The following is a 17,670-nucleotide window of genomic DNA, read 5'->3' as shown; positions in this document are numbered from 1 at the left end:
ACTTGTCAGTGAGGTAATCCTGCAAATGAACTCTCTCCATTCTTACACCCTTCACACAAATAAAGTTTAATATTTGTAGTAGAACATGTTTTTTTTTTTTGCTTTTCTACCTCATCATTGTGTTACATCAGGAAGGTCTCGTTCAACGAATGTCACTCCCTTATTATGATAGCAACGTAAAACACATATTTGAAAGGTCCCTCCTTAGCATATGCTCTTTGGCACGACAGACACGTGTTTGATTCCTGCTCTTTGCTTATGTATTTTGGCCTCTGTTAACCTCACATGGTAATGTGATATAATAATGTAGTAGCGTACGTATAATTTCGTCAGGAAGGGGAAGGAAGGGGGTTGTTCAAGCTCTTAGGTTTATATCATTTCAGGTGTTTGTATTCGTATCTTAATATGATAAATCTTTATTTTTGCATATCTTGCTCAAGAAGATAAAGCCCAGAGCATTCCTCTTGCGTTTGCCACTGTATTAAGGACCAGAAATCAAACCACTTACTGACAGTGTTTCTTTCAGAAAATATGTGCGGGGGGGGGGCACTCTTAGTGCCTGGGAACACTCTAAAACTACGTATAATAAAGCTTACAAATATTTGTCTTACATTTTTCTGAAGTACGCGCTACAAGAAATTCAATTGTCACTTATGTGTTCAAGATTGGCAGTTATAACAAAAACAATAGCTTCAAAACGAGCTTTAGAACACACATAAAGCAGCAATATTAAAATGTTTATTTATTTATCGCATTCTGAAACTATTTTATCTCTCTCCGCTGGTACTATTCTAGTACGTATTAACCTTAGCTCCTCCGGAAGGGGTCACTCTCAGAGCACTGGGAAACACTGTCCCCCAAACATGCCTGAATGAAACACTGCTTACACATACACGAAAGGAATCGAGTTTTTTCTCCATGAAAAGCACAGTGGAATATTAGGAGAACATGGTGAGTGGGAAAGTATTAATGTCATATTATCTTGTTACATTTATCAACGTTTTACAATACAAATTAAATACTTATATTTGCGGTAAATGTTAAACATTTCTCCAAAGCGCTTGCCTGTTGTATAACTTTTCCTGTTTGTCGATCACTGCTGCATCACATGTAATCTCATACACTATAGATTGGAAAATTAATTGGAAACATTTAGTGGATTAAAATAACAATTAACGTTATGGAAAAAAGTAATAGATTACAATTAAAAGTTAATACAGGAAAAAAAATAACGGTTAAAGTTTACACACACACACACACACAGATATATATATATATATATATATACATACAAGGTGTTAATGAACTATACCGACAGACTTTAAGAGGTGATTCCTCACATCAAAATAAGAGAAAAAGTTCATATGGACATATGGCGAAAAGTACATAGTTTCAGAGCTAGGGCTGCCCAAAATCTCGAAAAAGCCAAATTTCAAGAGGTCCTATTTCGAATTCGAGAGACTGTGGATGGTGGTCCTATCAGCATAAAGAAAGCCACGCACACTCAATCCAAAAGTGCATATTTCATTAATGTTCAATAGGTGCACAGATTATTCCCTGCAGGGTGAAATTCCCAGACATGCCATCAACCGAATTTTCAGATACGCTCTGACTTTATGATTGGTCCAAAGCAGGCACACGATAACCCTTGATAGCAGTGAACACAGAATCGTTTGGTGCGATGTCGGAAGTGTTACGGATCGTCAGAAACATAGTCTCTTGTACTCGGGAAAACGAACGGTGCAATGTTTTCTTTCACGCTTATAAGTGAAGAAATCGTAAAATATACCGTGACGAAATACATATCATTACACGTTATTCCGAACACAAAGAAACATAGAGCTGCCGGTTCCTAAAACTTCCGACTTCGCTCCGAAGCATTGGATGTCCATTGTTGTCAAAGTTTACCTCCTACCTCCTTTGAACCCTTCTTGAAATCAGAGTATATCTGAAAACTCTATTGAAAACATATCTGAGAATTACACTCTGTAGGGAATACCCTCTACACCTCTTGACAATTGATGAAATATGCACTTTTGGATTATGCATGCGTGGCTTCCTTTACGTTGATAAGAACCACCATTCAAAGTCTCTCGAATTCTAAATAGGGCCTCTTGAAATTTGGCTTTTTCGCGATTTTGGACTGCCCTAGCTCTGAAACTATGCACTTTTCGCCATTGGTCCTTATGAACTTTTTCTCTTATTTTGATGTGAGGAATCACCTCTTACAGTTTGTCGGTATAGTTCATTAACACCCTGTATATATATATATATATATATATATATATATATATATATATATATATATATATATATATATATATGGTTTCTCAAAAGTCCTCTGGCATAGGGTTATTATCAGAGTTACAACAAAATGTAAGAGGGGAAACCGTCTCCAAATATGATGTTTTCCCAAACTGAAGGATTTTTTAAAAATAGGACAAGCAGTTTGAGCTGTACACTTTTTATGCGCCCAATGTTAAATGAAAATGCAACGTTGCCATTTACCTGGACCCACAACATAAGTGAATGAGGTTACTGTTTAAAATAGGGGCTGGCTATCGACACATTAGCGTAAAAGGCAGTAACTTCATTCACTTGTGTTGTGAGTCCACGTAAATGAAAACGTTGCATTTTCATTTAGCATTGGGCACATAATGAGTGTACAGCCCAAACAGCTCGTCCGATTTTTTAAAAAAATCCTTCCCTTTAGATTGAAAATATCATATATGGAGACGGTTTCCCCTCCTACATTTTGTTGTAACTGTGATAATAACCCTATGTCAACGGACTTTTGAGATACCCTATATATATATATATATATATAGATAGATAGATAGATATATAGATATATATAGAGATAGATATTTCACGTACCTTGCGCAAATGTTCTCTTTTCTTATATCTTATTGCTTAAAGTGCTACAAATTTCATTTGAAGTCTCATCTTGTGAAGATTAAATCGAAAAACGAATCACATACTCGCCATTTTATCCTATACTAGATATACTTCTAAAAATACACTGCAAAATTCCTACAAACTTCGATAATCAATTATAGAATATACATTTGCAGTCTGACTAAGAATAACAATGAATTCCACATTCACCTTTTGATCCATAGTAGGCAATTTGTATGGTTTATTCACCTATAAAAATTGCTGATTTTTTTCTTTTGGTATGAAAAATTTTCCTGCATTTTTTATATGTACTTATATTAAACATAATTTTGTGATATTTTGTAGGTTAATGATATAATTTCAATTTTTGTCTGGAGATCCTTGATGTAGATTTATTTTTGGCTCTCCCGTTTTAATAAAGTGGAATTCATATGTCGAATTTTCTATTTGTGACTATGTTTTAATGAGCAATAGTATCTTATTAATGATGTGATTAATGGTGGCCAAATATTTAGGAAGTTCTAAAACCGTGAGATCTCCGGTTACGTAAACAAATTCGTGATGATAAATACGTGCAAAATGTTTCATTTCTGTTACTATACATGACTTGCGTAAAGATTATATCAACTTTAACGTGTTAAAAATTTACATAATTTTTCAATAATAAGACGATGTGAATTTTCCAATAAACACACTACTAAATTCATAAAATTTCTTTAGTTTCAAAGTTTTAAGTTCACAGAACGATGGACAGGAACAGGGGGAAAAATCGATTACAAGATTTAAACATAAAAAAAAAAAAAAAAAAAAATCAAAGTAATAAAAATTTGACGTCAAAATAATCAAACAGATTGTATTGTGTTGGCCACAAAACATGCTCAAAATATAATTAGCATTTGTAGAAGAAATATTTGTTTTCTTGAAAGGATATTAAGTAAAAAGAAATTAACGTTTCAGCTCCGGCATTAGAACCACCATTGAAGGAGAACTACGACCTGTTGGGAAGTTGGATGAGGCTAAACTAAGTGTGAAATTTCCCACATTACCAGGTAAGAAACTTATACAAGTAAAATCTCATTACATTGTTAAGTAAATGAATTATAATAAACTCATCTACTTTTTATGAGTGAAATGCAAAAGTTTTGAAACAAATGTAATTAATTAGCAATTTTACTGACACAAAATTCTTGACAAGAAAATAAAAACATCCAGACAAGTGTTTTGTGTTATTCTTTTCAAGTTAAATAGTCAGTACAAACATAGAAAATATTTCTGTCCATATTGTGAAATAGATATTAACATAAAGTAACAGGGTGTTTCGAAACAACACTAACAATGTTTGGGAGGTGATTCCTGACACCAAGATAAGACAAAAAGTATAGACCAACCTGGGTGCAGAAATCCGTCATTTCGCAGTTATAGGCTGTCGAAAACATGAAAAATGAACTTTAGAGGTCCATAGCTCCAGTACTATGGGACCTTATATAGTGGGGACTTCACTTAGGAACTAATATGTGCGCTAACCATAACTACATGCTTCAGAATCCTGCGGTACTTCCGCAACAAATTTTTTTGTAGAGAAAGTTTGGCTACGGGCATATAATTTGAAGTATTCACCAACTTCCTCTTTGAAAATTGTTGCGGAAGTACCGCAGGATTCTGAAACATTGATATTTGATAAGACATTTACTAGTTCACAAGTGAAGTCTTGACCCGACTACGGTAGGTACCATAGTATTGAAGCTATGGACCTTCAAAGTTCATTTTTACATGTTTTCAGCACCCTATAACTCTGAAAGGAAGCATTTGTGTACCCAGGTTGGTCTATACTTTTCGTCTTATCTTGGTATCAGGAATCACCTCCCAAACGTTGTCGATGTTGTTTTGAAACACCCTGTATTTATATACAGTATATATTTTTCTTTAGAACAGAATTCAATATGCAGAAAAAAGTTTTATATTGATTGTGAAATTCTAATGTTAGTGTTCATATCTTAATAAATGCCTTTTAGTATTTTAGCTACCCAACACTATTTCATATAGTATATGCATTCAAGTAAAGTCATTGCACATACTTTCCGTATCACATTTTATCCCTAAAGATTTCTTACTCGTATATAATACAAGACATATTATGTTCTAAACCACTAACAAATTTATACAGAACTTCATCATGGCTATATGGGTAGCGTGCGCGCCTTTAGAGCAGGAGACCCGGGTTCAATTCTTGGTGGGAACTCATCTGCTAAGCATCCTACGTTAAGCTGTAGGTGCATCTATCATATAGCCTCGGTGCAGAACAGAAAGCTAAATTCCAAGTCAAACAATCAACCAAAAATTCATGCATTCGCATTTTTGTTTTTGTTGATTGATTTGGCTTATTCTAATAAGTGTACAGTCACTATTTCTTTTTCTTTTACAGAAAACCTAGATTATAAACGTAAAAAAAGTACCTTTTAAATTTAATCCTTTATATCATGGATTATTTTACACATGTCCTTATTAACCGTTTAGTTTCATGAAATACCTATAGGTGTGTAATAACCCTACGAAAAAGGAAGATGTACGGTGTAAGTGAAGATATATAAGTTAGCTTTTTTCGTGTTGGTGCTTTAAATGCTCTCAGGCTTCTGGAAAAAGAAAAATAAATAAAAAGACTAGATTTAACAAGAATTTTAGGAATCTAAAAAAAAATCCATCAAAAAATTGCGATCTTGGCCAATAGTTAGTATTTGGATCAGGGGCAACAAAATTTTGGAACGGCCCTTTAATCGAGTTTTCTACGGAATAAGCACACAATACTGAGTTAAGTAATAGTTTGGGTTTGGCTACACTGTATATAGTTCTCCAGATAAAAGCCGTACAAGAAAATTTTTGATTGAAATATATTGGATCTTTTGATCCAAAAAGAAAATATTATTATCCATAATAACTCAGGAAAAATAGATCAAAATCGGAAAAACTTAAAAAAATTCCTTTGTCAAGACATAAAGAACCGAGTAGTAGAAATAACAATGAAGTGTTGCTACTGCCATTTCTGAGCCAGCTGATATACACGTCCTTCCTATATTTGGGCTTAAATGTCATCAAAACCGTTATCATTCAACTTAAAGACCGTGACAACTATGGATTCGTCACTAATCTCGGTCATTCTAGGTATTCTATTTTCCCTCTCTTCTCATCCTTCGTGCAGATCGGGTTGAACTTGGTCTTAAACGGCATCAACGATGTCACCATTCACTTTAGCGACCCCCAAATATCGATTTTCTCGATTATTTTCACATCACACCCTCTCCACTTCCCTCGGTGCTTGGGTTGTCTGAACCACACAATATTTTCTTTCCAGATTGTACGTCATATGTGTATGCCCACTTCTTTTTAAGTTTACAAACCAAGTTTCATTTTTCTAATATGAGGGGGTAGTGAGATACTCTACACTTGGCATAAATCTTAAACCACCTCTTCCCTTTTGAATTCTCTCCTCCTCCCTTAGAGTATGCATCAAAAAATTCTAAATAGCCTACGATCTCTTCTAAACTTTCATCTCTCCGATACAGTAACTTAGAAGTTTGCCAAACAAATGGTGTGGGTTTTTATACCCAGACAATCATTCATTTTTATATATAAGATAAGTAATCTCTTCTCCTTTGAGTCCCCCTTCTTCTTCGGGATACACATAAAAAATTGCAAATAGCCTACAGTCTCTTCTAGACCATGATCTCTTCAATGCTATTACTTAGAAGTATGCCAAGCAAATGACTTCAATTTGTATAACGCCCATACAAGCAAACAAACGCTCATTTTTATATATAAGATTACAGTGAAGCCCTCTATTTGTGGTCAGAAGAACATCTTTGAAATGATTGATTTTAGGGGGGAAAAATATCTAAGGACCTTCTTTGGGTAGAATTTTATAAACTGCCATTTTTCTCATAATTATTTTCGTCGAAAAATTGATAATTTTTGAGATAATTGAAAAACACTAGAATTCTGCCTTTTTCACCTTCCTAAGAAAAAAAAAGTTCAAATTAAAGCTACGTTTCAAGATATGCTGAGGATATCAAAATAACTGTCTCGACAAAAATCATCTTGTTCGGAATTTTTACGAAATCTACAAGTATAACAAAGGCGTATGGTTGAAATATTTCATAAAGAAGTAGATACAAAAGCATTGATTAAATGATTTCGAGGCATATGAGTCACGGTAAATGAGTCAAGGTAAACACTTATAATTCAATAATTTTAAATAAGACATGAGTTGTAAAACGTAATGAAAAGAATTCAGAAGCAAGCAAGGGAAAACAGATTGCTTACCAGAAAATGGTAAAACTATTACCACACTATACTCATAAAGTACTAAACACTTTCGCCTTGAATTTCATTAGATAACAGAAGTATGATTAAAAAAAAAAAAAAAAAAAAAAAGCAAGGCAGCTGTAAACTTTCCAGTTAGGCACCGTATCGGAATGCATAGTAACGGAGTAGTGTTGGAAAGTAGAGAGTAGAGGAAGTTTAAGGCACGAATACACTCTGGAAATCTTGTGGACCTTTCTTATTCTATGTTCCCTACCTCACCTAAAATCAGAAAGTTTTTTGCGTCCTACCGTAAAATCGTTTACCAAAGATCACAATCTTCACACACATTTTAAGAGAGATGGTACTTGAAACAACGAACGCCAGAAATCAAGATGCGAAATCTTTCCTCCTACATTCGATACTATTTTCTCTTTCTAACACCATCATGAAGATAATATCCTTTCCAGCATTTCGGAATTCTGTAAATCCTATAAACTCATTTACGCTCTTAAATGTATCCACTCTCCAGTTTTCTATGTTAGCTAAACTCTGCCTTCTCTATCGGTCTACAAAATCTAACAATGATATTCACACAGTGACCAAAATCTCCATCTACTATCTCAGAACTCATAACCAACACAACAGGAAATATTCATACAACAGCCAAGTTCTCCAAAATACCTGCCCCAGAACATATAATCTAATATGATAATCGATACTCATACAGTGACCAAATTCTCCATCTACTATCCCGGAACTCATAACCTATCACAATAACCGATACTTATACAGTGACCAAGTTTTCCAACTTTCTGTCCCAGAACATATGCCATCACTATAACCGACACTCTTGCAGCGGTCAAAATCTCCATCTACTTTCCCACAACTTTCATAACAGCCTATACTCACACAGCGATCAAATTCTCCATCTACCTGTCTCAGAACATAGCATCCATCACGTTAGTCGATACTCATACAGTGACCAAATTCTCCATTCACTGTCCCAGAACTCATAACCAATCACAATAGCAGTTATTCATACAACGACCGAATTCTCCAAGTACCTGTCTCAGAACACACAATCCACCACGATAATCGATACTCATACAGCGGCCAAATTCTCCATCTACCTGTCCCACAATACACATAACCCATCACAAGAGCCGATACTCATATAGTGGCCAAATTCTCCATTTACCTGTCCCAGAACACATAACCCATCACAACAGCCAATATTCATATAGTGGCCAAATTCTTAATATAATCAAGTAACAACTGATGTGGACATTTTTTCGAACTACCCAGTGTTTGAAAGAGCAATTAAACGAGCTTTGACGGAATAGTTTTACTTTTACACTCTTTTTTCTATGTTGTTGTTATTGTTGTCTTGTTTTTTTCTTTCTTTTGTTAGCATGTCCCTGTGTAAAATGGCAAAGTTATGCTGTATCTGGGAATTTGTTCAATAAATAAATAAATAAATAAAAATTCTCCATCTACCTGTCCCAGAACACATAACCCATCACAACAGCCGATATACATACAGCGGCCAAATTTAATATTTTTATACAAGTTGAATTGAATGTTCTTCACTCGGCAAGAATAGGTTTATTGAAAATTTTTTAATCCCTCCTTGCCGCCTTAGGATATGCATAGTGGATGATTTTTTACCTAAATATCATCGAGAGTGTCATTATTGATCTCAGTAATTCCGGATACTATGGACTAATATCGCTGGTTTTCGATTATACTACATGTCCATCGTTCTCACTCCTCCTCCTTGCCAAAAATATGACAGAAAGTTAAGTTAGGCTAGGATCTACTCTTGTGCCAAAAATCATGAAAACCGATGTGATAGTTTAGAAGTTAGCCGTCAAACATTCGTTCATTCATCTTTATTTATATAGCATTATATTCTGCTTTCTTTTACATAATTATGGATATATATATAAATTTCTCTCTTCATTTATTCATTCTTTCTCTCTCCAGTACTCTTTATCGACTAACCCATCCTATTAGTTTTGTCTTCCTGAAGCAAGTCCATCCTCTTCCTAATCTTGCAATATCATCAGGTTGCTGCATTGCAATACAGCTCCCACCTCCATTCTTCAGAACTACGTTTTTTTTTTTTTGTTATTTAATTTTTCATTCTAAGTTATTCCTCTGCTACATGATGAACCATTTAGCAAAGTGCTTATAGCGTAATTGTGTTTAATATTGCTTAATAATATTTGCATTATTTACTGGTAAGTGTATATACTGTTCATATGATGAATATAAATATAGGTATATAGTAAAAGTATATTAGAGTTGTTAGGTTATGATTGGGGACAATTGTAACGCGTCATCAAATTGCAGTTACATTGCATCTAAGAAGAAGACTAATTTCTTCGATTCAAAACTTGAAATATGGAACAAATATTTGATCACATCCAATCAACAGTATCATTTTTAAATCAAATATATTTATTGTAATTTTGCATAATACATTATCCTGCCATAAGCAAATATGAGAGCGTTTGGATAAGTAACTTGGTTTGATAATTAAGAAAACAATTTGAGTTGTCTATTGTTCCTTATCTTTCAACATAGCCCCATTGAAGTTCAACCTATCTGGCTGAACGTTTCTCCAGCTTCCTGCTTCCTTCGCGGAAAAAAATTCTGGGACTCGTTTGCTTCCTGTATGATTTCTTTAGTGATTTAAATTGTCGTTCTGACAGGAAACTTTTGAGTTCTGACGGAGCTAGATCTAGGAAAGATATATGAATAGCAAGAATATGAAAGCAGTTCAAACCGCAACTCGGTCATTTTTTGCTCAGCGACACGTTTTTTCTCTGCTCTAGAATGAGTAAACACGGCACACTCCTTGCGCAATTTTTTTCATACGCAATTCATTATGCAAAATAAAATCAACACGCTCAGTTGAGATGCTTATGACTTCTGCTAACTCTTGCACTTTCACTTGTCTATCGGCTACAAAAATCATGGATTCTATCGATGATTTCTGGTGTTACAGCTAATTTCGGAGTTCCAGAATGTAATGCATATTCAATGTTTGTTCTGCTACTTAAATACATTTACCCAAAGTCGAACAGATTTATAGGAGTCAATCAATGTAGCTAAAATCCTCTAATGAATTTCCTTCGCTGTTTCTCCTTCCAGAAAAGGAATTGAAAATCCACATCACAAATTCCAAATTTATCCATTTTTCATTGATAATCGAAACAGTTTCGTTTAAGCAACTGTCAAATAACAAATTGTCGTCAATAGATGAACGACTTGAAACAACAGACTATTTATTCATCTATTAGTATAAAAATCCAGTTATTTATCAAACCACCCTCGTAGACATCCGTAGGGCAAAATATGATTTCGTGGAACGCAAGTGCCCGTTAAGTACGACTTAAGTGGTGGGTGATGTGAGCATGCAGTACAAATGTCACCATGGTGCGCGGACATGGCTGCGAGAAGCTGGCGAAACTTGCCGGATATCACATAATTAAGAAATGGGAGTGTAGTAGAAGTCAGCGCAGCATTAATGCTGTAGAAAGACATGCTAGACCAAAAATCGAGTCTTGTAACGGATGAACGGTACACATATAATCTTTAAATAGCCCCCACTACCCACAGTCCTGCGAGAACGGACGTCACCCCACTTCCCCCTTTAGAATATAAGAATTTTAAAAGGAGAGAGAAAGGAAAATTCCACTCCCCCACGACTGAGAATAATGACGACGTGAAGAGTGAGGTTCAATACTGGAAAAGGCTTATATTATATGCAAAATATCACTATTAAGATAATCAGGAGAATTTCTACAACTACTTGTAAATGTAAAAAGTTTTCTAACAAAATGGAAAATTTTATTATAACAAATCCAAAACGTGATATATAAATATAAATATAGAAACATTCAACAAATTTAACAAGCAATAATAGCATTAATCGAAATCTCCGTTAGCAAGCAACATTTTTCCAAAAAGATTTTTTTTTTCAAGTGACAAAAGTTTCTGAAGTAAATATTATAACCAATCGTAAATCCAAATATAGAATTTAGAAACATATACAATAATTTCATCAAAAACGTATGGAACTCGAAGTTACTGCAAAGTGGCTTTCATTGGAATGAAAATGTGGGAGGAAAAGATTTCTTAAATATGGGTCAATATGCATGAATTACGAGCAACAGCTCAACTGTAATTCCATGGATTCCTTTTTTTTTCTTTCCTTTTCAAAACGGACCTAAGACATATATCATTCATTTAAAGTCTCTATTAGCCTGAATATTTCCGTAATAGCAATATATGTAACTTCCTGACTAGCGATTTTTAACTAGTTTTTCAAGGAAAACGAGAATCAACATGTTTTTAACAAAAGGCATAACTCTGCCTACACAAAACCATTTACATTAACTGATCGATTAACTATTTTTACTTTTTTTTCTTCTCTTTCGCAATATTTTAGAAATAAATGCTTCCAAATATACTGAGTAATAATAATATCTTCTGAATAATAACCATAGTCAGGAACTGTTATAGTTTTCGAAAGAAGTTAATCAAACTATGCGATTATACGAAAAGAATATTAATTTAATGACCCATTATTCATTCAAAGGACCTAACACTCTTACCTCATTTTATACACTGCCAAGAGTTCCCGGCTTAGAGCGAGAACCTCGAGTTGCAACGTGACGTCATCCCGAATGCCACGACTCGCGCAATCCAACCGAAGGTTATGCAGTGCTTCCAACTCCAAGAGAAATAACCAACTTAACAGTAAGCTGGAGTTTCATCTCACAAAATTTTCCTTTACAAATTTTTCATTTTATTATGAAACTTGGGTGGGTTACAGTCTATAGGAATCAACGCCACGTTTGAAGCGTGCAGTCGTCAGGAATGCAATTACTCAGCCCTCCAAATCTGCCCATGACATGAGACCAGAAGTTGTCAGACCAGCAAGTACTGTCCAGCGATATTTATATTGTGCGAGAATATATTAACGTGTTTTCAAAATGAAGACTTTGCGTAGAAAATCAAAATCATAAATGACACAGAGACATAATTGGGCCACCACCACATGTAACATAACAGAACGCTTTTAAAACCATATTGCATTCTCTGATGAGTACTGATTTTTTTTGTGAGTTCTCATATAGCAATTCATAGTAGATATGGAAGCAATCGTCAAATTATGATTCATCAAAACTGCATCATCCTACGATAAAATACAGAGGCTTAAGTTTCATAGGGAAGGGTGCAATTTGGAAAAGTGACAGCAGTAACACTAAGTTTTGCGGTTGTCTCATCAGTGTTGCGAAGTATTGCAAGATGGATTGCCTTCCTTATTTGAAACGAAATCTCACGCGACACCATTCAATTCATGAACGAGTGGGAAAAGTTCATACGGCAAAGCTGACCACCCCGGGTATGAATCCTGTAGAAAATGATTGCTATCTCCTGCAACTAAAATTGCACAAATTACATTTGCTTGAAGCACTCTGTTATTTAATTGTGCCTCTTGTCACAAGATATTATCCATGACTTAGTACATATCACGGGTTGAAGCTTTACATGTTGACAAAGTGGTCTTCATCAAGTACTAACTCCAATAACTCCTTATACAATAGTAAGAAGCAATGCAAGCAGCCTCATTTGTGTGTGTGTGTGTGTGTGTGTGTGTGTGTGTGTGTGTGTGTGTGTGTCTATTTAGCTATCTTACATTATAGCTATTATATTTATTTATATAGCCTTGTTCAAAAAATCTGTGCGTTTACATTCCATTGAAAGGACATATTCTCGCAGCAACATGTAGGAAGTGTTACCTATACTTTAATCTCAAGAAATATCTCAATCGGTCAAAGAAGATTCATGTTTGTTAATTTAATTCCGTCATATATAAGGATAGATTTTGCAAAGAGAGATGGATAACCAGATTTATTTAACAAGCTTATATTCGTAGATATACTAGTATCTATCTGTTGATTTGTGTGATGTTTCTTGTATTATACTTTCTCCATTATCTAATTTTGCAGTGACTGTTGATGCACCATATTGGGTTTTGGATACTGACTACGGCAACTATTCTGTTGTGTGGTCCTGCACAAGTTTCAGCAATTTCTTCAGCACGCGTAAGTAGCTTGCTTTTTCTTTTCTTGGTTTTAGTTTTACATTCATCGATTATGTTCCGAGGTTCAGGGACACGATAATAATGACAATTGAACGAAATAATGGAATAAAGAATTAGATCCTGTTGAGGAAACCCACGAATACGGAGTTTGTCTACCAAAAAACACCAACTGACACGTGCTGGATTCGAATCAAGGATCCCACGCACAAGAGGTGACCATGGTACCACTGAGCTACTGCAACTCTGAAGTAGCTCATGAAACATAAATGTTCAAAATGATGGCATTTGGTAGTAAATTTAAAATGAATACATTCAGTCGTAGCTTGTCTAATTGTAGTAACCCCAGAAGTGTTGTTTCAACATGAAACTAAACGGAATATTATTTTAACGTCTGCCAATTTTATACTACAGGCTAAAGAAGACGAACAAATAGTGCCAGTAAATGATAACGGAAAAATTCGTGAAATAAAGAAAGAAGAAGAAATAGCCGAACTCTTAGAAAACATACAAACACTATGTTAATTGCCACATATTCACATGTTCTATTGAGTCATTTTGTCCAAAGAAAGTAATTTTTCACGAAAATAGAGGTATAGATAGAGACGAAACTTTCGCAATAATTTTGATATTTTGTAGCATTAGTTATCACAATTTTCGCATTTATATATTTTTTTAAATGTAGCACAATATATATATTTTTTTAAATTATTGTACTTGTAAACAGTATATTTTTGGTAGTAAGGTGTATATCTATACAAAAATGAGGATATGCCTTGATTAGGTGCTGCACATTCTAGCTAATGTATTCACTGAAATGTAGAAATTAATGCAAAAATTTAAAGACTTCCTCTAACCTCATCCTTAGTTAAAGGATAATATGCAGCAAGACATTACCAATTCTTCTTTCTAAGTTTGTTCTCCTGTCAGTAACAATCATAGTATACTTGGAAAAGAATCTCTCGGCATCAACACTCGAGACTGGCAACCATATTGAACGTAACGAGCTGACAGCAAAAGACCTGTAGTTAACTTTTAAACTGTTTAACAATGATGCAATGTCAACTTCCTTATCATCACTGTTCAGAATTTCAATAACCTTACTTTTAAATTCACGGTAAGCAACCATCAGATCATAGACATTTTCATTACAAAATACAGTCAAGGATTTAAACAACAGTTCAGTTTTGTTGATGTCTACATCTTTATGAAGTGAATCAGTTTCTGGATCAACTTAAATAATAATGGAAATGCACTTTTTAGTTATTATTAACAAACATTAGCAAGAATTCCACTTTTTCGTTTTCATTCTCATTTATCACAAGTAATGCCGAATTTCTCAAAAATTCGCAATAATATAAACTTAATTTCTGGCTCTAAAACGAAAAGTTTGAGGTTTCCTCAAACATATACGCATTTTTTTTAACGTTTCGCATATATCGCATTAGCGAACAAGTTTCCTCTCTAGGTATAGAATATTAGAAATAAATTAAAGTTTTATTAAAAGAACATAGAATAACAAAGAACATAAAATAAATATTCCTAGATACGCGTATATCACAACAAAAAATAATATCTGTTTTCAGTGGAGTATATAAAAGGGAATTTGAAGATTTTAACCTTTTCCCTGCAACAAGTCATTATGAAAAAATAAACATTAAGATAAATATAGAAAAATTTGAAACAATATAATCTTCGAAACTTGAAACTCTCTTCTTGATAAAAATCTGCATAGATTATATACTGAAATATAAGGTGTACTTTTAATGATTATATGAAAAGATTATAATAATCATAAAATTGATTATTCTTAGTTGTGGATTATTTCAACGAAAATGGTTTTCAACTTGAGGGCTTGGGTTATTGTTACATTTCTTAAAAGATTGATTTTAAGAAATAAGACACTCTTATTTTCTTTCCGTTTACTTTTTAAAAATAATACTACCTAGGTAATGTAAGAAACATTTTTATTATATTCTTCTAATAATAAAAAGAATATCATTTACAATTTTTTTCTCCTGATAGGAAACGTCTGGATCTTAGCGCGTGAAAGAGTACCTCCATTAGAAATAATGCAGAAGGCTTATTCAGTACTGGACAGGAATGATATTACCCGAGCTTATTTCATCAGGACGGATCAAAGGAATTGCCCCGACGTATATTAGTACCTCAATATTCTTAAACAACATGTTAACTCAGTTTTAGTATTTTAGATCAACATTAGATTTAAAGATCGCTGTAGGATATTTACAATTTTATGCCATGTTGATTGTGTTTTATGTTATGTACTCGTCTTTCGTGAGTGTTATAATTTACTTTTAATATCATGGCAATAAAAATTCAGAATTAGCTGTGAAAAACTTTACAAAAAAAGAAAGAAAGGAAAATATGTATACCTATGTCTTATTCGCATATTTAAGCGACATAATCCTATCTTATTCACTTCAGTAACAGTTGTTAATATAAACTTTCAGGTAGTAGAAACAAGTACGTTGAAAATAGTAAAATTTCTATATTTCTGATACTTTTAAAAATTCTCAAAAATTGACAAGTTTGGCCATGTTTACTCTGAGTGTTATGTCAAACTACGAATCAATGTTTATTTAATATAAATCTCAAAATGTAAAACAGTATTATTTCAACACTTGCATTGAATATACATATTCATAAATGCCTATATAGAGTCTTTCAGAAACTTAAGTTTCGGGGATATTTTTTTACTATGGTTCTGGATATTCAAGAGAAGAAGAAACAATCCATGACTTTTTATATTTATTCTTCAAAAATGTTAATAGTTTTCCACTTAATATTCATAATTTAGCATATGAGTTTATGTTAGCATATTTATAACCAAAAAAATTGCGTACTTGGTAAATATATAAAGTGCAAGTTGATCTTAAAACATAATGTTATTGTTCTATGCTTTTACCTGAAGAAATTGGTTTTTTACTAAGACGAAACTGCACATTGTTGTCGAATTCACAACTAACAATTACTTCGAATATTTTCCAAAATGTTTCGAGATTAACTATAATCAAAAAATGTAAAGAATTTTTATACATTTATGATATGTTTTATCTTACAATATTGTACAAATATTGTTAGAATTTTATTGTCAAGTTCCAAACTTAAACAACTTCAATTTTTAAGCTGGAAACCATAAAGCACCATAGCATAGTTTATTTTCCTTAAATTACAAATGTTGAAGAAATCTTTAATATCTAACGTACTATATCTGGCACTTTTTACATTTCTTATTTAGTTCTGACGTTTAAAGTATATCTAATTTGCATTAAGAACTTATATTTCTTCTTCATGTTGGATTTGGTTAATGCACGAGAAACATTTTATTTTATAAAATATATTTTAAAACGAATTTCTATTTTGTCTTTGTAATCAATCTTATTAGTGCATAGTTAAATATATTTTTAAAACAATTTCTTAATTTATATTCAAACAAAATCGAAAGTTATACAAAAGATTAGAATTTTATGTAATATAATTTAGATGTCATAATACTGCGAATACAAGGCAAAGAAATAGGTATTATATTGTATAAATCTTAGATATTCAATGCATAAAAAACAGAAATTATCTTACCAGTTAACTCTATTGCAGTGAACTCTACCCTATATTAATTTAATCCGGTCGGGATAATTATTCATATCTCTCAGGTTTTGTCTCTAATATTCTGCCATTTTTGACCTATCTAAGTCCTTTTCTGCAAGTAGTACTATGTAATTATCACGTACATCTCATGCAAGATACATGTGTATCACTTATCTTCGATATCCGATATTAAAAACAGGTATACGACATTAAAAATATTACAAAACAAAAATCTGTAATTAAGCTCAAGAAGTACTTTAAATCTCTTCTCTTCTCACATACATGAGTCATGTTTCAAGAACAGTTTTGTTCTTATTCTGTAAACAGTTTCCGAATAAAATATCACTGTTTATTATATAATAGCCAACATTTAAACTCAATTTTTCATTTGTAAATCTGAGTTATGATTTGTAATAAGTAAGAATAATTTGGCAAGAATATTTTGACATTTTTTAATTAATACCAAGTGGAAAAAAACGAGATATTCATTAATATTCATCATAAGAAAAATTCTGAATACCACTCATTCTAGGTTTGGAACTTCTTGTATAAAAGACAAATTCTGACCAAAGCATACACTATTTAAAAAAAATAATATGGTGACAGTTTCGGCAAAATACCTTTACCTTCATCAGACACATTATTCTGATGAAGGCAAAGATACTTTGCCGAAACTGTAACAATATTGTTTATTTATTTTATATGTGCTTTGGTCAGAATTTTGTCTTTTATAAATGGGAAATTGAAGC

At 33.0% G+C, this 17,670-nt stretch overlaps 1 protein-coding gene across 1 annotated transcript in view; it reads left to right on the top strand.

Annotated features, from left to right (window-relative positions):
* Window positions 1-17,342, top strand: part of LOC145684053 (apolipoprotein D-like) — a 67,046-nt gene extending 49,704 nt beyond the window's left edge. The window contains exons 4-6 of the mRNA XM_081755890.1: window positions 3,856-3,947; window positions 13,221-13,316; window positions 15,338-17,342. Of these exons, the coding sequence (XP_081612016.1) occupies window positions 3,856-3,947; window positions 13,221-13,316; window positions 15,338-15,477 (328 nt within the window). The 3' untranslated portion in view covers window positions 15,478-17,342. The remainder of the gene's footprint in view (window positions 1-3,855; window positions 3,948-13,220; window positions 13,317-15,337) is intronic.
* Window positions 17,343-17,670: the final 328 nt, after the last annotated feature.

Source organism: Thermobia domestica, chromosome 4, assembly GCF_964235325.1.
Source record: "Thermobia domestica chromosome 4, izTheDome1.hap1.1, whole genome shotgun sequence".
Classification (NCBI taxonomy): Eukaryota; Metazoa; Arthropoda; class Insecta; order Zygentoma; family Lepismatidae; genus Thermobia; species Thermobia domestica.
Note: the sequence above shows the minus strand (reverse complement) of the source record. Positions and strands in the feature narration are given on the sequence as shown.